This window comes from Apostichopus japonicus, chromosome 5 (genome assembly GCF_037975245.1).
Source record: "Apostichopus japonicus isolate 1M-3 chromosome 5, ASM3797524v1, whole genome shotgun sequence".
Classification (NCBI taxonomy): domain Eukaryota; kingdom Metazoa; phylum Echinodermata; class Holothuroidea; order Aspidochirotida; family Stichopodidae; genus Apostichopus; species Apostichopus japonicus.
In genome coordinates this window covers 12,588,607-12,614,366 of record NC_092565.1, presented here as the reverse complement: position 1 = coordinate 12,614,366, position 25,760 = coordinate 12,588,607, and the positions used below count along the sequence as shown (strand labels likewise).

At 35.2% G+C, this 25,760-nt stretch overlaps 2 protein-coding genes across 7 annotated transcripts in view; both read left to right on the top strand.

The window, feature by feature from the left end:
• LOC139967695 (prominin-1-A-like) overlaps positions 1-13,127 on the top strand; it is a 57,204-nt gene extending 44,077 nt beyond the window's left edge. For 3 of the 6 annotated variants that reach the window (XM_071971704.1, XM_071971706.1, XM_071971705.1), the window contains exons 23-28: positions 131-220; positions 1,174-1,292; positions 4,533-4,556; positions 5,493-5,513; positions 8,792-8,823; positions 9,761-13,127. In XM_071971704.1, coding sequence (XP_071827805.1) covers positions 131-220; positions 1,174-1,292; positions 4,533-4,556; positions 5,493-5,513; positions 8,792-8,822 — 285 coding nt within the window. In that variant the 3' untranslated portion in view covers position 8,823; positions 9,761-13,127. Of the gene's footprint in view, positions 1-130; positions 221-1,173; positions 1,293-4,532; positions 4,557-5,492; positions 5,514-6,192; positions 6,266-8,791; positions 8,824-9,760 lie in introns of all 6 variants that reach the window. The other 3 variants (XR_011793081.1, XM_071971708.1, XM_071971707.1) reach the window with 3 other exon arrangements.
• A 1,229-nt stretch (positions 13,128-14,356) lies between these two features.
• Positions 14,357-25,114, top strand: LOC139967698 (sialidase-2-like). The gene is made up of 8 exons (XM_071971715.1): positions 14,357-14,577; positions 14,950-15,004; positions 15,606-15,782; positions 17,504-17,727; positions 18,798-18,887; positions 21,031-21,224; positions 22,074-22,268; positions 23,449-25,114. The coding sequence occupies exons 1-8, from the start codon at positions 14,445-14,447 to the stop codon at positions 23,827-23,829; spliced, it is 1,449 nt and encodes a 482-aa protein (XP_071827816.1). The 5' UTR covers positions 14,357-14,444; the 3' UTR covers positions 23,830-25,114.
• The last annotated feature ends 646 nt before the right edge of the window (positions 25,115-25,760 follow it).

Below are 25,760 nucleotides of genomic sequence, written 5' to 3'. Positions count from 1 at the left end.
GGACATTGATCTACAGCCGAATGTGATGTACATTCCTAAGATGGATTTTGAATCTCTGTAAGAACCGATTCTTCTCTGCGTGTGCTAGTGAGAAAGAAGTTTTAGTTATTGATTACTTCTTCTTCTTCAGATTCAGAACGAAGTCGGTAAATGTCTCCCTGTCTATAACTTGTATTCATCAGCAGTGAATACAGTCTGTGTTGGATTTATCCAGGCATTTGTAAGCTACTACTTATCTACCTTATTCATTTCAGTTTTCATTAATCTGTATTCATTTTTAATACCTTGTATAGTTTTTTACATTCTGTCATGATGTCACAAAGTGAGGGCACAACTTTTAGTTTTGGTAACATGTTAGAAATGGGGGGGGGGGTGTGTGTGTTTGTATGTACGTGACCCCTATACATTCCTCAAAGTGAGGATTTATATAGCCATGCAACATGTGTATTAGCTGTTTAAAGTTCACAACCACATATAGAGGATGTTAGAACTGTGTGAACCAATACATTCCTCAAAGTGAGGATTTATATAGCCATGCAACATGTGTATTATTATTATTTGTTGTGTATTTGCCACAAATAAAGGATGTTAGATCTGTGTGAACCAATACATTGATACATTCCTGAAAGTGAGGATGTATGTAACTATGCAAGATGTGTATTATCTGTTGTGTATTAACCACAAATAGAGGATGTTAGATCTGTGTGAACCAATACATTGATACATTCCTTAAAGTGAGGACATATATAGTTATGCAGTGTTTAGTGATTTAAAAATCCATGTTTTCTATTGTGTAGCTCCAAAAACTTGAAAGTTGCTTACTGTCACAAAGTGAGGGCACAATTTAAGTTTTGGTATCATGTCAGAAATGTGTGTGTGTATGCGTGTGTATGTACGTGACGCCTATCTTGGTACACACGATATCTGAAGAAGGGAAGGTCGGACCAATTTCATATTTGGTGTGTCAAAGTACCACATTGAGTACAAGAAGCCTATTGTTTTTTGTGTTCAAAGGTCATTTGGTGTCACCAGGGGTCTACTTTAGTAAAAGAAGCCTGTTGCAGATGTCATATGGTCATTTCAGGACAGCCTGTGCCATTGTGAATGTATTGTCACATTCCACTGCTTTTCACTGTATAACTTCAATCAAGTATGATTTTGTCTATCTTTCAGAATGGTTTTTGGTACTGCCTCGGTCTGTGCTGTATCACCATGATCTTCACATTTGCATTTGGTGTCAAATCTGCCAAATACTACAGACGGATGGACAGAGACAGCGGCTTTGACGAACGGTAAATCTTAACGCAGCATTTGATTACTTTTTCAGCAGAGCAAAAATTTTGAAACAGTCTTGATAGGTGTTTATGAAATAGAATTTATAATTATTAGATGATACCTGATGCTACTGGAACTAAATATCATCCTTGGGATGCCAACAAGCAAAATAATGTTCTATGAAAATGCAAGAAATATAACACAGCATCGGGTTGTATCGTTGCAAGTTTGGGGGTTTCTTGCAGCCTTCCCAAACGGTAGAATTGTGGTCACAAAATGTGTGTAGTTAGTATGTAGTCATAGTGTTTCTTGGGTTTAATTTTTATCTCAATACATTACATGTATAGAGATATTGTAACAGTAAGTGGGACTTTCTCTTCTCTTAAAAATTTTTCAGCGTCTTCAAACAAAGTTCTTTTTCTCTGGAATTTCCAGAGCAAGAATATATCATATAGACCAACAAAAGTTACTATTTTTTATTCCAGAATTGTATCTCATTCTGTGACTTTTTCACCGATTTATGTCCAAATCGGGCCAATTTGGACTGAAAACACACTTTGGCAGACCTGTTTTGCACACGCTCCAAAACTTATGTTTTATGAAAGAGAATAGAATAGAACTGTCTTTCAACAGTGGTATCGTCTAAGATAGGGTCCTACGTATTATATATTTTATTAAAATTTTAAACTTTCATTTGTTGTTTACAGGTAGGTATTAATAAGAATTTTACTACCTCTATATGACATTTAATGGCTTTTATTTGCTTTATTTGATGTTTAAATGATTTTTCTTTCTTAAAACAACACTGAGCTGCCGCCCCTACTTTTAGTAAAAAGGTCCGTTTTTGATGATTAAGCCCCGCCCCCAAGTCTGTTTTGTAGCAGATTGGCTATGACTCATAACAGCTACATGTTAGATATACGAAAATGGCTACCCTCGCGAACAATTTCTGTTCTGTAGTTAGGTACGCGAGGTGTTAGTGTATTGCATGCTAATTACATTCTGTACTGCTGAATTCTACGTAGTGCATTTAATGTATATTAGGCCTAGGCCTTCGTTTTTGTAACATCCATTTAAGGATAGTACTGGTGTTCAGGTAGCTTTTCAGAGCAAGGGCCATGATAAGTTTGTTTGATTGCTCTTCATGTATTTTGTATAATTACGTATACACATTCTTGTATTTCTGAAGGCTACTTACTGTAGGCCTAGCCTAGTGCATTTAATATATAGGCCTAGGCCCCTAGGCCTATTAGGCTTTCAGTGATAGCCACATTAGCATTGTACTGGTGTTCAGACAGCTTTTCCTAGGAAGGACCAGGGTAAGTTTGTTTGATGGGTACGTATAAAAGAGGAGCCGGCCATAGCATCACAACTTTGATAAGACTATAAAAATTGTATAAGGTTATGTTTTATTTATAAGGATATAAGATGTATAAGGTTATAAGAAGTATGTTTAGCTTTCTTTTGAACCTGTAATGTTTGACATCAAATGTACAAAGAATTAAAATAAAATAACAAAATGGAGAGGAACTGAGGTGGCTATTAGGGGAAGAGGAGGCCACAAGGGCGGCGGAAGCACTTTTAATCTGGGGGGGCACCGACATTAAAGGGCACTTTTCAGAATTTCGATTGGACTGATGCAGCCTGATATTTAGTACCCTTTATAACTCTTACTGTATTATCTTATTTGCGTATACACATCACTCCATCAACGCCCCCCCCCCCCCCACAAAGAAAAATGCATACTAGCACTGCAATATCCAATGTGCAAATTGGGAAACAAGGAACAAGTTTTCTTTTGAGACAAAATGAGGTGAAATCATGCTAGTTGCTAATGTAGGAATCTTCTCAATTAGAGTTTATTTCTTGTTAATATCTTAACAAATTTTTTCCATTCGAAATAGCTTTGAGTTTGACCCACAGAAATTCATTAAAAGTCAGGGGCGTAGCCAGGATTTGCAAAGTTGTATGCACGACTATCTGAGCGTAGCGCCACCATCGGTTGGCGCGGAGCGTACAAGAAAATTTTTGGTTTACCAAACCCCTCAGATGGCCGGAAACGGCCCTTCTCGAGTGTTCATTCTGGTTCCCTGGCCTCTTGCTAACTTGAGACACCTCAATTTTTATGTAGAAAAAGGGCACATTTTTAACCTGAGGAAAAGTGGGGGGGCACGTGCCCCCCCGGTTCCGCCGCCCTTGGGAGGCCACCCATCACTTGCATATAAAAACTTGTAATCTTCTTTTACATTATTTTTTCCAAGTCATAAATCCATGAAATCTTCATGTCCGAAAAATTGAGATGGAAAAACGTGGGTTGTTTTGATATCTAGAAGTGGACACAGTTTTGATGGTAGTCACCACTACAGTCTACAGTAACATACAGTAGGTCAATAGGCCTAGCTCTCAAGGCAGGCATGAAGAATATGGTGGAGTTGTTCGCCCCTTTCTAATTTGGCCGTTGTCATTGACGTCAAACTATATGACCAAAAAGTCCAACAGAGACTGACCTAAGATGAAGGATACCAAATAAAAAACAAGTTCTTAAATATTCTATGACATTACTAAACCTTGCAACGTCGTTCTTTCGACTAACAGGCAATGAGTGCTAAAGGCAAGACTAGCAGGATAAAGTGTAACCTGCAGAGACTATTCGTGGCAAAGTAGCAAAAATGCAAGTTATATATTTGTTGTACCATGATTGATATTGATAATTGTAGAGACAGAGCAAAGATTTGAAGTTAGGAATCAAAATTAAAACTTCCAGTATTGAGATACTGCATCATTGATGCTCTTGTTGTAAGTATAGCATAATTGATTGATTGATTTCCAATAGGTACTTCGATCCCTATCATTCAAGATAGGATGAAATTGTTGTTTTTATATCTTTCATTGCTTTTTTTTATTTATTTTTGGCTAAAAATGTTAACAGTTGCCTTAGTGAAGCTACTGCCAAGTAACTGTCTAAATTTGGGAAATGTGACGACAAGCTTCTCTAAACCATATTACATTCCCAACATAGAAGAATTATTCTTATGAGGGTTGCTCACTGATAGTGACTTTTAGATTCATATTCCTACTGGGATAATGTTTCTTTAACAATATTAATTGCCAGTTGGGATTCAAAATGTGTGAAATCAATTGAAGAAAAAAAGTTTAAAAATTTGCAATTGAATAGAATAACAGTGAATACTATTTCATTTGAAATAAATTTTAATCTTTTATCTCTCTTGTTTTATTCATTCTTTCTCAAACTGTAGAGAATATGGATTACCTCTCACAAAGTAAGTCCAAACTCTTCCTATTACTTCAAAATGGTATTGCAATTAAAATGGAGAATTTACTTAATGTGAGAGTTTCAGTAGACTTGTGGACATAACATGCAATGTCACTGATTGCTCTGTAAGCATGGCTATAATGTGTTCAAATGTTGTGAGAGTTTCCTTTGCTGTCCTTACCTCTTCCTACTGTAACTTTAGTACATTTGTGACAATATTATGACATTTTATGACAAGATTGTTCCTTTTTTGCTATCTGAAAGGTGTTTGGAGGGGGGGGGGGGGGGGGGGAGTCATCATTTCTATCTGGTTTGAGCTTTTGTACATAAATTCTAGCTCCAAGTTAAGATCATATTAGGTTTCAGATATGTATGAAAATAACCCATATAAGTCTGTTGCTGTGACCGACAAGTCCCTCCCTCTTTTTCCCATCTCCATCTTTTCTTTACCCCTGCCCTCTCCTCCTTTTTTCTGCCTCCCACTAAATAAAAAATAAAAAAATCTTTTAGGAAAGACTTGATATTCAATTAAGTTTTGTCTATTGGATATTTTATTTAATCCTACTTAATTACTATGTATCTTCATATGCGTAGGAGCCCAATTTGATTTGGGGGGCTGTAGCGACTTGCCCGAAAAATATAACCAAAATATTTCCTGAAAAGTTCTCTGCATATTGCCCGAATTTCCACAAAAAATATTTGGTTGGGGGCTGCAGCCCCCCACCCTACCCCTGCCCCGCCTCCTACGCCTATGTGTAGCTTGTACTTGTTTCCCCCCTCTATCAGTTCTATGTGGTAGTCTTTGCCTTTGTGTAGAGTATATACTATTAGTATATACTAATTTATGTAGAGTATATACTATTGCTGCCTCATGTGTTGTGTTTTGGCCTTCTTTGTGCTGCTCATTCCTAAAGTATTCTTGTTTCCCTTCCCTGTTTGATAGTGCTGACCTGTTTGAAGGCGAGTAAGTTTCCTATGCCCGCATGTGCATGATAATCCCTTACTATATTAATACTGACACCCATCTTGTCTCAATTGCATGACTTTAACATCTTGAGATTCGCAGGCTGAGAAAGAATGTTAGAGCAGCTTTTTGAGTTTGTATAAATTTGAAACTCAAAAAATGATAATTTTGAGGCACACTGAAATCCTGTAACAATTTTTTTGGGGGGGGCTTTACTATTCAATTTTCCTTTGAGGTACTGACACATTGATAACTTGAAAAGATGTCTTTTACATAGGATCCATATTAATATGAAATTTTTTTCGAGCGACAAAATGCTAAGAACCGAATTGTTTCATTAGTTAATTGCTCATTATCTTTTTTTCTTCCCTGTTTTTTGGGTGAAAAAATAGAGACTGTTTTCTCAGTTTGATGTATTGCAATCTTGATTGAGTAATATTTGTGGTTGTATTAAATTGGCAACCTACCACAAACAAAAAAACCCTGTTGGGAGTCAAAAATTTCAACTTTTCACCTGGAATGCAGCTTTGTATCTTCAAATTTCAACTTTCTGTTTGGCATGGCTTGGGCTTCTTCAATCGGACAAAACTTTTCATATCTCTGTTTTTCTCTCTACTTTTTATGTATATATATATTTTTTTATCTAACCTTTTTTTTCTTACTTTATTTTGACATGCAGATACCATCCAGTGTATACGTTGTACTGATATCAGTCACACAACTAAATTAACACTTTTTTAGTGCTTGGAAAGGTATCCCTTTGTTTTAAGGCTTTCTGCAATCATGGAAAAAACAGATTGTCACATTCACAGCTTTATTCCTGTCACTCTCAGATACATTTAAACAGACACAACTCTGCTAGTTTGCTGTATTTATGTCACATCAAGTGTTTAAGAAATCTTGATGAGAAATTTTGTTTCTTTTCAATGAGACTAAAAATAGTCAACCCATAAGATACCACACTTTCATATCTAGCCTATCCCAGGGGTGGGTGGACCCAGGATATCCAAATTGAGGGATGTTGCCAATTTCCATATAGAGGAGGAGGGGAGTTGTGGGGCTTTTTCCTTAGACCCCCCCAAAAAATAAAATAATAGGTGTGAAATGTTTCAATCTGAGGCATATCTAAACTTGTTAATTCTTTAATCAGGTCTACACACAAGGTTTTACTAATTACTACTTTAATATTCGGTGGAGGGATAAAAAGAGGTGGGGTGTCTACACCCGAAATTTGGATTAAATTTTGTTCCAGGTCTTCCTTCAGCAGTGTGGTCTTAAAAGGAGTATCACAGATGTAAAATATTTTTGAAAAGTGGGAAATCATACAGAAACATCACCTGTGCACATTTATTTCTCATTTTGTTGTGACTTTGACATCCTTCAACACAAACACCTGCTTTTACAACTGATTATATTCAATGTATATTTTTATGACTGCCAAACATCATTTGAAAATTTGTGCAATTTCTCTCTAGAATTCATTGCCACAGGATATTAGAGTGAATAGCACTGTTTCGTCCTTTAGCAGAAATTTAGTGGGTGTATTGATGTGAGAAAACACATATATATGAAATGAAAGATCAATATTATATAAACAACAAAATCTATTGCTAAAAATTTGCCTGGTTGAACAGAAATTGCAGATCGCCTAATATGAACTCTTCCTGTGGCTTTATCCGAGGACCTTATCTTTCCGAACCTAAATGTCAAACTCATAAATTGTTTACAATGAGACAATTCCTGAGCAGTTCTCCCGCTTTCTACAAAAAATATAAAATTCTGTAATTTGAATACTGTGTTTTTGGCGACAACAACAGAAAAGAGAGAAAAGGCAAAAAAATGTGACCAAAATTTCCTGCAGTGTATAAGATTGTTATAATTAGTTTGTCTTTGTTTATGTTTATTGTTATGTTTATAATCAGATCTCTTTTACATTCATATTTCTCACGTCGTGCCATTTGAATAAGTATTGATCAGCTATTGAATCACGCACTGTATCAGAAGCCTTCAATTTTTCGGGAAGTTGTCCTCTCGAGGATATGCCCCCAAAGTCATTCATTTCATTTGATTTCATTCGTTCATGGTGGGGTGTATTATTTGTGATGCATGTCATATTGGTAATAGTTGGGGGGAGGGGGAAAAGATGTCCAAATACGTTAAAAAAAAAACGTGTATTTCAAGTAGAATAGTTTGTCATGGCTCCTTTGAATATTTTGGTCCTTATGCAATAAATATTCATTGATGTGTTTTACAGATAAATTCATTTTTTTTTCATGGTTTTTATTTCCTTCTTTGTTTTTGTGATGGTGAGGTGGTTTTTCATTAATTCTGCCTGTTGGATTGCACTCATGTTTTGACACTGACAGAAAACAGGCTTCTTGGGTGATGCAAGTGCCCTTAGTTCAACTCGCAAATACAATAGAAAAATGACTTAAAATGCTTCAACTTGCATGCTTGCTTTCCATCATAGTGCTAACTTTCATTTGATAAGCCTTTCTTTTCTTCTGTATTTTTCTCTGAAAAGAGGAAAACAAAGAGAAAAACTTGACTAACTTGCAAATGATCATTGGGTTTAATGTTATTGGCTAATTCATCATCTTGATCCACCAATCACAGGAGAAGAGTTTATCGTGTTTTAATATTGTGTGTCATAGAAAGCACTGCTACACAATATGTTTGTTGAGAGTGAGAACTAGAACAAGTTTATATAACCCTCATTGGCATTTACCAAAGTTTTAGCAACAAATTTACAGTATTTAGCAGTATTTTCATGATCCACATTGAGATTTATTTCTCTTTTTAATTTGTATGGTTACATTGTAAACCACCATAACACCAAGTTATGTAAACACACATGATATAAAGTTTTATGCTAACCCACTGGATGCTTTGTAAAGCCCCATTATATCCCATTGGACTCCAATTTGTATTTTAAACTAACTGGACACCAAGGATATAAAAACACACTGGATAATACGCTGTATCATCACCCACAAAGTTATAACCAGCTGGATATTACATTGTAGTTTAACCCACTGGATACTAACATATATAGTATGGACTACTGGTTGCTAAGTTGGTTTGTAGCACACAGAATATAAAGTTACATTACTGCACACTAACAACTAGTAAGCCAGAATATATTAAGTTACATTACTGCACACTAACAACTAGTAAGCCAGAATATAAAGTCACATTACTGCACACTAACTACTAGTAAGTTATATCATAATAAAAACTGCTGTGTATTAAATGTTTCTTTTTGTTTTCTTCTGCAGAAATCAAGTAGCCCCACAGCAGGACGATTAAGGTCAGAGACATTTCATTGAACCTACCAAGTGTAAAAGTTAATAATTAAAACTTAATCAAACAATGAAATTATTTACTAGATCAATGCTTTGTTAAAGACTTAGACAATTATATGTTCAAGTTCAAAGGCGCCTCAGGGGTGTTTGTCTTGTTGCATGATGGGAAAGATTGGTGACATGGCCAGTGTGATAGGAGAACAGACCGACAAGCACCTGTTCAAGACATTCCAAATAATTGCCTTCATGTTCTACTTATATCTGTAGTCAATATTTGTCGTGGTATTTGTTAATTTTATTTTACTTTAATCACGAATTTGAATATCTGTATCTCATGTCACTCACTGTATGTTAGTAATTTAGGGTATTATGGTGGCAGAGGAAAACTTAACCGCTGTTCAAGCTTTGAAAATTCCGTAGAGAATCAATGCCATTTGATTGTATAATACAGACAATAATGCCATTACATTGTCTTATCATGTGCCAAACATTAGTTTGTATTAGGGGGGGGGGGTTAATTAGTAATCAAAAACAACCTGAGGTATGTTCTACACCCCTCCCCCTCCATTAAATACAACCCCCAATTCCAACTCTCATATCTGCATATGCCATTAGGATATGTTTAGTGCTCTCTCTATGATTGTAATGAATGCTACAATGGTAATGGTAAATTATCAATGCTCTGTGTAGATACACATTTAAGGATGACTTTGGGCACAAATTTAAGTTTGATGAGTTTGCATGAATGGGTGAAAATTTGAAGAAATATTTGAATGAATGAATCAATCAATCAAATCATTGGCAACTTTCTAAATAACTAGTCAGATAGTAAGGATTAATGATCTTGTTTTACAGACTTTGACATCGATACCGTAGAACAATTATTTTTTAATGGATAATTTAATTAAAATGACCCATTTTCCATATTATCTTGTATTCCAGCTGACAGTGATCGAGAGATGAATTCTGTGAGGATGAAAAATTAAAGTTTGCTCTTCGCATTGACCACCAAGAAATATGTTGTGCTCAATAATATTTTTAACTCTGTTCTTATGTTTTATCAATTTTTTTATCTGTCGAAAGTTGTGATGATGTCACTGAAGAAATAGCTTTCATCGCATTACTTTGCTGTAGAAATATTTCTGTAATTAAAATTCCACAATTTGCCTGAAATTTAGCTTTTTAAAGGATGCATTTGAAATTGTAATTGTGAGCTTTCAGAATTTTAAAAACTGATATAATAGTAACTAATAAAAATCAGAACAAAATGTGCTTTCAAATTAAGAAAGGAAAGTTTTTATGTATATTATTAAAGACAGGCATCAAATTATTTTTGCAACAGTTTTTAAATTTTCTTTTAATTGAACTCCAGAATATATTACTTTTTATCATGCTGTTGCTATGATGGCTGTTTTTGCAAGATTTGTTGAAGTTTAATGAAATCATGCTGGCTTTTCTTACTTCTTATAGATGAAATTAAGGAAGAATGTTAATCTTGATAAATCATAGTCCAAGAACGATATATATATATATATATATATGCTAACCTTCGCAAAGATAATGTTGTTGGCTTTTTAGTGCCGGTCTCAATTAAGAGGTCATCACATTGGCCACCAATTTTAGCGTGCTAAAAATTGCCAGGAGTGTTCGTAAATAACTTCCTAGACTCTCTGATCCTCCAAATTGTTCGCAGACATTGAGGCATGTTTAAGATAGACGGTGAAATACCTAATGAGGGGAGGGGGGAAGCTACTTTTAGCACAGCAGGGGGGTAAAATGCATGGTCAAAATTTGACCATGGGCGACCATGATATATTTTTTCTTTTTTTCTAGTATATTTTGAGGACAATACTGATGACATTTCTATCGATTGCTTCATAAATCAATTCTAATAATTTAACCAAAATTATGTTCTTTTAATTTCATATAAACAACACAGCATAATTGCTCAAATGACTTTTTTCTCTCTCTCTTTTGAAATGGTGTGTTTGGGATCTCTGAGCTAATTGTCTACATGTCAGATTAAGTCTGTTAAGTGAACCCATCCACTTCACTAGAAGAGCATCATATTTATAAAATCATAATTTTTTTTAAAAAGGTTAAAGACGTATAGAATTAGAACTCGGACTGATTAACAAGAGTTTTTTTTTTAACAATCTGTAACATATCAAAATAAGTTTTGTGCCTTAACTGATCTGTTTAAAGTTAGAGTTGTACTTTCCTTTCTAGTACTGATGCTAATATGTCTTTCACTGCAATCGGCACAATTATGATAATCAAAAGATATAATCTGAGAGGCTGATAGTACTACCAATGTAAGTCACCTTTTCTTGAAAGAATATTAGCAAACAATTCTATGTATATAAAGCCCAGGTTTTGTTTTAAAAAGAATAATTTTTGTCTTCTTCTGTAAAGTACTTAAGTTTCTCTCATCCCACGTGGTTTTTTTTTTCGGGGGGGGGGGGTTGAGGGGGAGCTAGGGAGGGGGTTGGAAAGGTCAGGAAACCGATGTAATGTACATGTAATGTACATGTAATGTAATATGTAATATCTGTACATGTAATATCTGTAACAAAGGTTGATCATTTGTATTTATATATATGGAATGCATGCCTCTATGCAGGTCTGTCTAGATAAGTAGACAAACATTTTCAACTCTCCTTCATGCAAGTAAAGCTGCTATTTTATCTTGATAAGTCCATGTAAAATTTTTCTTTTATTATTAATGAAAGTGAATTACAAAATGTGAAAAGAAATCTTTGATTCGCTGTGCATAGGTCAGTGGATTCCTAAGGAATTCCTAAATGAGACGCAATTATCAAAAACAACTCGAAACAGCTGCTTTCAAGGTTGTACATTTCCATAATCGATTTTATGTCCAATATTAATTTTAAGTTTAAGTTAATTCTTAGTTTAAAGCTTGAAACAAGAAATATTTAGTGTGACCGAATCCATGATCAAGTTTTCAGTGATCGAGCTGTGAATACTTCAGAAATAAGAATTATATATCCTTTGTTAGCATCCTTTGTATGAAATCTAGCTCATTTTCATTTTGATAAGTAAGTTAGTCATGAAAAAGTCAGATATTATTATATGATTCTTATTATCATTTTAACATTTTGCTTATAAGTACCTCTGTGTACAAGGTACGCTACATGAGTTTTTTAAGGTTGACAATATGAATTCAGGGTCACATATGAAGAAGAAAAAGGAAAAAGCTAAGTTTTTTTTTGTGCTATAATTTTAACTCATTACATACCTACCTACAAGATGCCTTCTATAGTAAGAAAGGATATTGTTTTGCTACATAAAACAACAAGTGCTCTTTACCTGACATCTTGAATCGGTATGTCGACAAATAAACATTCCTTTTTTCTTTTTTTGTGAATTGTAAATATTTTCTCAAAGTTTCTTTATGGTTGTAAAAGTTAAGAAGGGAAATTGCCAACAGATAAACTGAGCAGAAGGTCGTCTTAACCTACAAAGTAGAATAATTGTATGGAACTGTTTCAAGAGGCACCTTGACCTTGGAAACAATTAGATCTTGCGGGTTCTTAGGCCAGTGGTGTGCACAGGATTTCAACGGCGGGGAGAGGGGGGGTGGGCCATTTGAAAATATCCCCACTGATTTAAGTAGGCACTGGACCTATATGGAAAAGCCCGAAGCCAATAAAAGATTTTATAAAATAGGGGACCACACCTTGGTTCATTGAATGACTCCCATGTATTAGGGTCTGGGAGTCCACACCCAGAAAAAAATGTTTAAAGGTTAGATATCAAATGTTGCATTCTGAGACAGACTATAAATTAGGTCCTTAATTAAAAGGTTTGAAGGGGTGTACTCCCTTAACAGTGGTTCAGTTCTTCCCAGACCATGGCCTCTTACCCCCCTGCCACCTGTCTGCCTTGCACACACCACTGCTCTAGGTGGCATTTGCCTCAACAGCTTAGATATTGGGCAATGTGGCACCACTTTTGTAAGCCCAGTTATTTAGAGCTTATCTAAAAGCAGTACAAATATCTTCCTGAACTTTATAGTATATTTTACTGAAATCCAAAGAATGTTATAAATTTAAGGCTTTTTCATATGTGTGTGCTGGTCTTTGAGTTGGTTTGTTAAACTTCGTTTCTGTTTTAATTGAAGTATTGTTTTCTGTCAATAGATAGCTGTTTAAATTGTATCATCCAGACTTCATATAAGAAACTTTGCTTTGGCATATTTTGTGTTATCATCTTGAATTTTTATTGCTTAAAGTTTTAATAACCAGATAATTAAATGAAGTGAAAGAAACAGAAGCAAACAAAGATATTCTTTTGAGTTCTTTATTATTTTGTGTTTTTTGTATAAGAAACCAGATTCGTCTTACACACCTGTGGCCTGCAGGATTTATAGGTCCAGAACCATAAGGACTGAGCCTCCACCTAACTAGACCCCAACCCTCTCAGAATCAGAATCGATGTTATGAATGCAGAAAGAAGCCAGCTAGGACTTTGGGCTTCATGTTAAACATTTAATGAATTAATTGCTGGCTGCAAGCTCCCAAAACTAGAGATAATTTTCCTACTTCTGAAAATCGTGCCTCATATTTTGCAGGCCATCGGTGTAATTCCATTGAACATTCATGAGATTATATCTGCAAAATTGCCAAAAATGCATTTTCAATGCACTTATCTGAAAGTGTGTAATGAGGTTTCCACTGAATGGCTTGTAATATGCTAATTATTCCATAGTACTCTCTGGATTGACAGGGGTTTGCAAAAATCGAAGAAAAGTTACCAGGAGAATTTAACAATCATTGTAAATCACTTCCAAACCTCATACGGACATAAAATCTAAACTTACAAATTGTTTGTAAGGAACCAAACTTTCAGACAAAATAGATCGGCAGTGCATTCCATACCACAAATTCCAGTATTTGAATGCTTTCAACAACAGGGCAGTTTTAAATTTAAATTATATTAAATTCTTCAACAAAAGTTGCTGGCGGCATTTTTGTCTCCTGAAATGTCCAGGGCCGAAGGAGTTTGAGGCTATCAAATACTGTACTGGTGGTCCAGGGGAAATGCAATTAAAGAAATTTCGACTATACATAAATGATGATATTGAGTAGAAGTATTGAGATAACTATTCAACACTACATGATATACCAACATCTTGACATCAGAGCTCGAAATTTCCAGATAAACTGAAGGCCCATCATAGTTCAAGTTCTTTCTGGGCCATCGTGTAAGAACAGGATTTTTCGAGTTGGTACAAAAGATCAATTAACACTTAATTATCAATGTCGACATGGCAAAATGGATTTATTTTGGAAAGTAAAGACTAAGCTTTGGGTAACTTTGGGTTATACCAGTACATTAATTGCTTCTAACTATTAAGTAACTTTCCGTCTACATCCATTAACAACGGTTTGCACTGTATTTATTAATTGTCCGCTGAGGGTTAATTTTTAACTGATCGACTGTAGCTAGGTATAAAGTTCATCTTTAGATAAGTGACTGTGGACTAGTCAATATGACTTTCTGTTTGACAAAACAGTAATATCAATCTGGCATTTCATGTGAATCTCTAATGTATGTACAAACGTCAACTGCCCATATGTAGCTAGTGTGACATACGTACGTTATGTGCTTTTGTCTTCTCTATCAACTCTGGTTGTTTTTGCGTTTTGCGAGGAAACTCTGGCACAAAGGAAAACCCACAAAAATGGACAGTAATTGCCATTCGTCTCAAACTGATCTGGTGACATTGTACGAAAGTAAGTCTCTATTCTATAGATCTCTAAAGGATTATGTCATATCATGGATCTTGGCCTAATCTATAACAGTGCACTGCAAGCAAAGTCTTGCCGTACCGAGTAGATGAATTGGACATTTACTGTAGTCCTAACGATGTAAATTTTCATAATCATTTGATGCTTGTGAAAGCAAACTAAAGCAAACGAGAGACTAGCTAGAACACTAGCTGAGCTTACTTAATTGCTATTGAGATGGTGAATTTATCTGATGAAAGTGTGTCATAATAGATACCATGCCATATGAGGTATATATACTGTAGGTAATCAGTTATATCTTCTCTACATTTTACTCTATGTAATTATTACTATTGTATATTATCAACTTAATTGCAGATGATACTGTTTTTGCAAGAGGGCACGAGGGAATGAAAGAATACCATACTTTCAGGTAAGTGCATGTTACATCAATTTCAACAATATCATATGACTATTCATGTATTTGATACTAAAGGTTTGCAATTGTCCCACTGAGAATATTATATACACATGATCAGAGTCTGAAACCAAATACCCCAAATCGAAAGAGTTCAACGTTTGGTTTCCATTGGATACGGTATTTAATGTGCATATAGCAATTGCTGTTACTCCATTGGATCTGTAGTCTGTGAAGCATTATACTGTAGGCTACTATAAAGTCAGCTAGTAATATATTTCACGTAAAAGCTGCATTTGTAGCTGAATTTTCCACATTACAGAGGATTCTTACTCAAATTTTCTAATTTTTTCTTGGAAATTAATGTATCAAGACTAAAAAAGTGGCTACTATATAAGTCACCCTTTTTAAAGTTTGGGATACATTTTGAGCAATTTTTACAAGACCTTGATAGAACAGACGGACAAGAAGAATGTCATTCATCAGTCTGGGAGACAAATAAGTCAACAGCATCATGAAATATGTTCATTTGTTTGATAATACTTTGTTCAATCAACATATCCATGTACCCTCTTTTGCTTGCTATTATGCTGCAATATTGTATATCTTTATCCAGAATTCCAGCCATTGTCTCTCACGGAGATTGGATCTTAGCATTCTGCGAAGGGAGGATACAGACCAGTGCAGACCATGGGGCAATTGATATTATTCTGAGAAGAGCTAAAGTAACAAACGGAAAGCCAGAGTGGGACAAAAATGTGATAGTTGTTGTTCCATCAGGCCATGGCTACAGGTAAACAACAAAAAAAGGTGATCTTTTCACATTTCACAGGAGGCATTTTTCTGGAAGTTACATGTAGATACCCAGAAATCATTGGTATCACCCATCAGAACTTATAATTCTGGCTTCTTGAAGAATGAATATAATAAAGCTAATTAGATAAAGCAGTAATTTGAGAATGCATTTTATAACTGCACATTCCAGTCTTCCACATATTCTCAATACCCTAGATACTATCTTGCCAAAGGTAAAAATTCACATGCCATAAGTTGACAACTTAGCTGAAAGCAGGCTATCCAAGGAGACTTTTCAAACTGAAAACTGGTTTGAAGTACTTGAGAAATTGCAATTTTTTCAGCAAGTGATACATGAGTGAAATTTGGTAGCCAACACTTTGTGAGTTTTTCATCCGTGCACATTTTCAATGTACACTATAGCTATGTTTGAAAACTTGTCAATTAGACCACTATTAGACACAAAAGTCAAGAATGAAGTAAGCAGATATTTTCTTGAACTGTATCGTACAAGAGTAAGTGCATGAACAACTGGTATAGAAAGTATACCAAATGAAAGAACGAAGAACCATGTGTATCATGATGAGTTTGACTTGGAGAAGAGTCATTTCTATAGAAACAATATCTGAACAGAACCTCAGATTTGACCTAAGCTTTAACGAATGCTTAAAGTTATTCTGTTCAATATACCTCTGCACTGCATGATGTTGTGTTTTTTTTTTATAGCTATTATGTTATCAATGCCTTTTAAAATTGATTAGGCTGCATGCTCTTGAGGGCTCCTAATGTTTTAACTATCAGAGTATTTATGATGCCTGCATAAAGTTTCATAATCTGTAACTTTGAAAATAGAACTGAATCATGTACATACGTTGTTGATAGCATATCACTTTATATCTCATTGATTTGGTCAAACTTATTGTACAGTACATCAGAATTAGTTACTTGTGACCTTGTCCAAAAGTACATAGTTCAGTCATAAGTAAGTACATTATATACTATGTGTGCATCTCTATTTGGAATGTTGTGTGATATTGGAGATAGACAAAGTGGTATGGGTCATCAGACAATATTCAACCAGACTGTACTTTATTTAGTTAATATTCTACAGACAGTTTAGGCAAGCTCCTTAAATATCAGAACTTCAGGTACCTGTACATAAATCGTGAGATATCCTATTTTAGCAATATTCATGTTTGAAACAACCAATTAGCATGTTTAAGCTCTCTGTGAGTATATTCTGTGAGTAGATTGCAATTTCCTACCCAAATAGTACTCCTTACTTTGGCTGCTTTTAATTGTCTAAAAAAATATATATATATATATATACATTGGAATCATCATTGGCTGCCATCATCTGTACTCTACTTCAAATACAAAATTCTTTCATGTGAAAATATGAATACTTTTTTATCCAGTCTTTGAGATTGAAGTAATGCCAGAAGAGACAATTTGTCAAAGATGAAACAAAATATGTGTATGACTGGTAAGTTATATTGTATCACTGAGAATTCAGGCAATATATCCCTGCTACACCAAAGAGATTGCGTTCGAACTAGGAAATATTCTGTTGGAAACGGTTGATTGGAATGTCAGAAGGTTGGTCAACTTCAGTTAACCATCCGTCCTGGATGCATTTAGTTTTCCTACTCTTTTACCCATCTCTGGTTAGTTTTTTAGAGAGAAACTATTACATAACAAAGTTTTGTTGTCTTTCAGATCCATGAATCCCTGTCCCGTGGTTGATCAAGATGGCAACATTCTGTTAGTGTATGCTAGATTTCCTATAGAAAAGTTGGTGAGAGATCTCATTGTTGGTGATAAGTATGAACAAAAGGTATTTTGTTGTAAAAGCTCAAACAACGGAGAGAGCTGGGATCAGCCGAATGAGATAACAAACGTCCTTGACAATCTTCAAACAGACCTGTTACTGTATGCACCAGGTGAGTGGTGAAGGAGTGATTGAGGATTTTGTTTAAATATATGGTTGGGTACAGTGGTAATTTTAATGGTTCACTTCATTTTCTAGTGAGATTTGATATAGACAATGAGACAGATTTTGAGTCATAAAACCACAGCATATATAACTTATGGGGAAGAAGATGAGTTTACTGCTCCATGCCAAAAAGTTGCTAACAGGTGCTACTTTAACTGCAACATTCTTCAAGTTCAAACCAGATTTGCAACATACCACCTCCTTTTAATTAAAGTTCAAGTAGTCCACGAATCTCATAACAACTAATTTTTCTAACGTCAGATTTACTTTATTACCCATAGTATGGGCGAATTAGACTTTACAAACTGTATAGGCGCCCCAAGTTATAGCACACTATAATTGCTAGAAGTTTTCAAAAAGTATTTTCCTGGAGGTCTGTACTCTCCAAATTGTTCTCAGACATTTTTAAGGAACACACGAGATGACTGAATGTCCCAGTGAGGAAAATTTACTAGAAGGTTGTAAAGAAAACAGTTTAAGAATTTTTACCAAAGGTGACAAAATATTTGAAATCTAGCTTATTTGGGGCTAGCATACCTTTAAGCTAATGAAGGCTGGTGCAGGCAACTGTTTGTTAGTCTTATCTATTTTAGATTCAACTAAAGTAGGTTTAAAATATGCTTTTGAGATCGCACAAAAGATATTAGAGAAACCTAAGTACATTTTTACCTTCTGGTCGATTCAATTCCACTTAAATCATTGGGTGCATTTTTCTGTGTGTGCTGAACTCTGTAGTATCTTGCATCTCCTGTAGTTTCCATAATCATTTATTGTCATATTTGGATAGGCCTATAATTAAATTGTAATATACATATATGTTTGTTCTATTACTAACTATTGCGTTTGAGTACAGAGTACCTAGACAAGAGGCCCTCATGCAAGTACAGAGTAAATTTTGAGTGCTATAACACTGCTTATTAATTACTTCATCAAACACACAATTTTTCAGACAGTTGTGAAAACAAGCAGTAGATTGAGATGCATGTCAATCATTTCACATTTAATATCTTATCATAGGGCCTGGCCACGGTATCCTAACGGAGAAAGATCGCATTGTAGTCAGTGGAAATCTACAGTACAACAAAACTTTAACAAGTCGTTGGCAAAGTGAGTGAGATAGTTGCATTTTATCTTTTCTTAAAACTTTCATAGTTATAATTTCTTTTCTTGAAATTTCAGATATATCATACTTCAAAGCGATATTCTACTGTCGGTACACGTACATGGGAAAAGAAAATGATTGTTTTCTGTTATTTTGAAGAGCCCATCTGAATAACTTGCTGTAAACTCTAGACATCATTGTTTTGAAATAAACTATATATATCAGAGAAACCCTTTTTTCAGGAAGTGAAACATAGTGGGTGGTCTTTGATGTCATGGCACATGTTCTTCCAACTAGCGTTACATTCCTATTGTTGATTTGTCCTTCGAGGAATGTGACACATTTAGAATGCTTTTCCTTTGTTATTGTTGTCTATGTTCTCTTTATTGTTGCATGTTTGCCTTCTAGCTATAGTGGCAATATGACATCATTCTTGGGCAATGGGCATGCCCACTGACAGAATTATTCAACTTGGTATCTCATAAACAGAGCAAGATTTTTGTTTCATCACAAAGTAAAGTTCCCTTTCATATACAGTACTGATGATGGATGGGTTAACTAAGTTCATTCTCCTTTAATTAGGGGTATTAAGCAGGCGCGGCGGAACGGAAAAATTATTGGGGGGCTAATGTGTGGAGAATCTAAGCGGAGCGCCACCATCGGTTGGCGCGGAGCGTACAAGAAAATTTTGGGTTTTTTCAAACCCCCAGATGGCCGGAAACGGCACTTCCCGAGTGTTTTATGCTGCGAATACCTAGCCCTAAAATATAGGTCTCAAGCCTGCAATTTCTTAGATTGAACGAGAAAGTCTGTAAAAACGTAATTTGTATATTCGATGGTGTTTTAAGAGAGTAGCTATTTCTCGTAGTGTACTCGCAAAGACGTTTTGAGTGTAGTAAGGGTAGTGGCGAAGCTAGGGGTATTGGTCAGGGGGGGGGGGCAAGAATGGTCTGTAGGGCGCTTTCGATACTATCTAAGCGGAGCGCCACCACAGGTTGGCGCGGAGCGTACAGAAATTTTTGAGTAAAGATACTCTATAGATTGCAGGAAATGACCCTTTCTGGGCCTTGCTAATTTGCATATAAACGGAGAATAAATAGGTGTCGTCGCCATTTTGTCGGAAAATTACACCAACAGAATATGACAAATGTCAATAGGTAGATGAGAGCGCAATAAAATAGTCAATAATCGCGAATAAGTAAAAAGTAGTGAAAAGCTGAAAAGGGCGCCAGCAGTCCATTTGAGTCCGTCAGGGGGGGGGGGGCATCTGCCCCCTGACTGTGTGGACGCTCCGCCACTGACTCAGGGGATGTTGGAGAACTGGCTGGAATGAGGCAAGTCATTGTCCTAAGACGAAGTTGTGTTGGCTTACCGGTACTCACACTCACTGCTTCCACTTTTCACGGGGCGTGAAGACGCGGTTGGGGTGATAATGTGGTCTATAGCCAGGGGACGGGCCGAGGGTCCCCCAGCATTTGCTAAGATTATTACACCTATATAGTATACGTGTACATCGGACAGATCGACAAGTATGCATTGAAAAATGGGCAGATGCACGTTTCGGAGCCTTGGTAAATATTGGGGGGCTTATCATGCATTTGCCCCCTCAACTTTTTCATTGGGGGGCTGAGCCCCCCAAGCCCCCCCCCCCGGTTCCGCCGCCACTGGTATTAAGTACATTACTGTGAAGCAGGATACAGGGGCCGAAATTTTCAAAATATGGCAGTTACATCTCCCTCTTCGTTACGATCAAAAGAGGAATTTTCATTCCGGAGGAAAATAAGTAAAGATATCTTTACAAAATTAGATTGTCTCAACAAAATGTTATATTGTTCAGCAACACACTTTGTCAACTTTCTATAATCTTTTCAACAAGTGTTTCCTTACACAATACAGAATATGTTTTTGAATATTCATTGACTCATATAAACAGGACATTACAATTACAAAAATGTTACGTACGTCTATGGTTGTCTTCAGATTCTTCCTTAACCACTCACGCACACACACACACACATGTGCACACACACAATTATGTATACTCCGGACATGCCATCTGAGAAGGAAGTTTGCCGATAGGTCTGAAGCTGAAAATATTCAACTAACAACTTTTTTAAAAATTTATTTTGTCATTCTTTGCTCTTTCAGAACGGTTGAAAAGACTGTTTCCTTTTTACAGATCAGAAGGCAAAACTTGCATCATTTACAGTAATGACGGTGGTAAAGAGTGGCATGGGAGAGTAATAGATTCAGCAACTTATAACCCTAGTCGCTGTAAACGTGCATGTATGCGTCTCTTTAGACGTAAATACACAAGGCATGTCCATGCAAACGAAAGTCAGGTACGCATTTCATTACCGAACAAGCATCTCAAATCTGCAATTTATGTTGAATTTGTCACAATCTTTTAAAAACGTACAACGCAACCATTGAAGGAATGTGAACTCGTGAAGGAATGTGAAATTGTGCAGGAATGTGAAATCGTGAAGTCATGTGAAGTTGGCAGACAGACAACATAAAAATTATCTTCAAGACTAAAGTTCCACTGTCCACTCTTTTAGTAGAAAAACACATCCCAACATCTTGTTCCTATTGAACTCGACATATGGTTGAGGGAAACCCCTTATTATCAGCTGACATGTTTACAAAAATCTAAATCGTTAGATCTGTATAAATATTAAGAAATTGCATTTGAATATTGCAATATATCATTATTCAGACATTCAAATTATAATTAACTTAAAATTCCAGATATTTAAATATTAATATTAAATTTTGCATCCTAACAGCAATATCATTAAATTAAAATATTCCAACGTCTCAATCTAAATACAATTACCATATAAAGATATTGTAACATTTATTTCAATATCTCCATCTCACCCTAATAGCTCTGTATTGATGCCCCGAGCTTAGACAGATCTTTATTGCTACACTTTTGGTGGAGAGATTGTAACAGGTCGGAAAGTACCTTTAACTAGCACCGTTGAAATATGTCTGCCTGTATAATGTATAACTAACTGTAGGATCACAATTTGTTTTGCTTTAATTAATACATATTTTATTTTATTATTATATTGTTATAGAATCACAACAGTAAGTACTATTACCATTAATCACTCATTTGAATACGGTTGTTGACGTGGCAATTAAAGAACAAGGAATTTTCTTGGTTCATCATATATTTACAGGTTGCTGAACTCCCTGGGGGCAAATTGTATATTAACAGCCGTACCAAGGAACTCACTAAGAATAGACAGAGCGTTATCATCGACAAAGATGGAATTGCCAAAGACGCGGTTTTAACTGATCTAGCCGAGCCCAGTGGTACTTATAGATGGCTTGCACACTGCATCCCTGACTTTATACGGTGCGGTGGTTGTGAGGTGAGATTTTATAAATAAGCAATGTCTGTCTTTACATTTGGTCCCTTTTCCCCTTTGTCTTCACCTGGCAATCCCATCCTTGATGAAATACATCTCATCCATACAGAAATACATCCCAGCTGATCCTTGATGAAATTATCTGTACGTTTCTATTACATCGTTTTGATTTTTTTCTGGCAAATTTCCCCCCCCCCCCGAAATTTGTTGATTGTTTGACTGGAAACCCCTGGCAGTCCCATCCTTGATGGGATTGCCAGAAAATTTCCATCAGTAATGTCAGGCCAACTTACTTTTGCACATTCTCCTACACAGGCTCTGTAGTGGATAAGCAGTTTGCTAACAGTTTTATTTTATTTAGAAACAAACATAAGAGGTTGATGCTTTCATCTTTTGAAATTTCAATGTTGAATCCCCCCCCTCCCCCAATAATGAGAGGTCAAACGTATGTGTGGCAATGTGTTCACACATAGCAGTTTTTTAACCTTTGCACTCTATGCTAATTTGTTACCTAACAAGAGGGAAAATCCCAGACAGAAAATGCTCACTAGTAAAGTGACATTTCTTGACCTACAATTGATAAGTTTTTAATCACAAAGATGTTTGATTCAAACTACCCATCATACCAATTGAATCTGTCAAAATTTTCTTTTGAAAATTATTGCTTGCAGAAGTTGTCATGGTTTGACCTTTTTTAACTTTAAAACATGTAAAAACAACTGTCAAGTCTCAAAACACATTACCAAGTAAGACCAAAAGCTAGACTTCCTGCAAAATATTGTTTTCATATAGAGACATTTGTTAAGGATAATATGTACTAATATAATTATATAATTATGAACTCAATCATGAATAATTTTCTTCAGTTTTGGGAATTTCCTTGCTTAGACTCAGGATCCTAGTGATCTCAATAAAATAGTAATTTTCACATTTGAAAAACAAATCTAAATTTTTGGTCTTCTGTTCACAGCTCTTTATTTCTTTATTGAATGAGACTTGGAAAAGTGGAAATTAATCACATGAATTTTCTTGTATTGGAATAGAAGTAATGTTCAAATGTTGCCACAAGCAATGCCTAAAAATTGTTTGATTTTATTTCCAATTCTAACAGTGGACATGCATCAAATAACAACTGTGACAGAGTCTATATGTTCAATGTGTCCTCTTTCTTGTCTTTCTGCAGGGGAGTGTCTTAAGTATTAACCATAAAGGAGACAAATTTCTCATTTTCTCAAACCCTGCACACAAGAGAAAGAGAGAGAACATGTCCATTCGAATCAGCAGAGACGAAGGAAAGCAATGGTCTGAGCCGCTTACATTGTATTCTGGGCCAGCCTCGTACTCAGATCTGGTCAGCGTCACCATCAGCAATAATGGAAGCCCGAATGTGGAGACTGTGCTGATTGGATGCTTGTACGAGTGCGGTGACAGAGGGCAGTACGAGGCTTCCCGTATAGTTCTAAGTCTATTCGATGTAGCACAGTTAAAAAAGTTAACCTTCAAGGAAGGTATGAAAAGCACAATGAATGATAAGACACCGTTAGTTAAGAAGCAAATCCCATGAAAGTCTCTAACAAGCTGCGGTAATTATGCTGTGTGTATGAGAAAAGCAGTGAAGAAGATATTAAACAAACCTTTTCTTTTTTCTTACAAAATATGCTCAAGGTGTTGGCAGTTAAATACTGAAGGGATTGTTAAAGTTTTATTGGGTTCCTTTCGTTACATTCTTTGTTCTGCAGGAGTCCATCTTCTTTATTTAAAATAAAATAAAATAAATTAAAATTAAAATAAAATTCTTTATTTAAAATAAAATTTATATAAAATTTTTCGAATGAAATAAACAGTAGGTGAAAGCATTGTTAACACAAAAAAAAAAAAAAAAATTTTGAACTGCATTGTGGATTTTGAACCAGAAAAGTTAGTTTAATCAACAGACCATCAAGGAAGGGGGACAGGAGCAAGCAGCCTCCCTTTGGACCATTTCCCTCCCTCCTCCTAGTCCTCCTCCTCCACAAATTGAGAAGAGGCCATGCAGACTAATAGTGAGAGGAGCTAGCAAATGTATTAAGTTAGTTGTCATCATCCTCTCAAAAAAATTGAAGTTGTTATGTTGATACGTTTCCTTTTCCTAAAATATCTGAATTTGGAGGTAAATTTTACCTCTGATTTTTGTCATGAGCAATTTTGTGTTCTTCAGCAATAGAGAGGTTAACATTGATCAGATTGTTTTTATTTAAAATTTTAATATAACCCAGTGAATTATTTAAAATGATTTCAATTATTTTGTAAAATTGTTTAATGCAGTATTTTTTTCTGTGGAATATGTATGTCTATACACATTTCTATAGTAAAAACAAATCATTTTTAAAGTGAAGGACTATTCGATATGTAAATGGTCCTAAATTGGAAATATCAAAGAACTGAAAATATGTTTGAAAACTAAGAATGAATTTCACATCAGATTAGAATTATAAACTCATCAATACTCTTTAGGCCAAACTAAGTATGTTGTAGTATGTTGAAATATATTGTTGTATTCTGAATTGCTCTGTTATATATCTCTTTAATTCTTCTTGATTCAATTTATTTCTATGGATTGATCCATTTGCTGAAGTATATCACAATTGTTTCTGTATATTTTGAGTATACTTTTAATCAATGAATAATGGATTGAATATATTTAATTATTATTTTATATGAAATGTAGGTGTAAATATCTAATTAATTAACCTTGCTCTCCTCCCACCCTACCTACTGCCAACCCATCGTCTTGACCAAGTTTGTTGTTTAACCATTACATGCCATGTTTTACCCTCTTTGTGCCAATAAAATTGAAATGTTTGACCTGATCATGGTTTCTCTTCACCCCTTAAGTTTCACTGTCTTTCAAATGTTTACAAGCAGGAAATGTAAACTTGTTAGATAATTAATAAATAACTATAATGTAATAATAACACAAGACAGGTTATTCCAGTTGTTGAGGCTCTGTATTCAATAGTAATAATGTGTATATAGTACTATTAGAACAATCTGTTATATATATGTTCATTTACTCTTAAATCCATATATGGGCATAGCTAGGCTAGGATGGTGGCTGGGGTCAGGGTAAGTATGTAACCTCCCGGTAGGATTGGCAGTGGTTGGTCTAAACTGCAGGATGCAGTACAATATGTTACAGGAAAATGTGTTGAAAAGCATAACAAGTAATTATCAATCAGTTTCCAGCATTTTTTAAAATTAAAATTATGCAGTCACCTTTGTTTGATTTTATCAGTTATTTCTTGTGCCTCTTCACTGAAATGTGTTTTTATAGTACTAATTGTCTCTTTCCGATCAATTCTATTAGAAATCTCAAATATTATTTGCAACATAAACAAGATGAAACCAGAACCAAATATAATTCATTATTATGTTACAGTGTTGGATGCCTACCAGCAATAACCTCAATGGTTGTACAGTAATTTAGAAGGTAATGTCATTAAAGGCCCAGTGTAT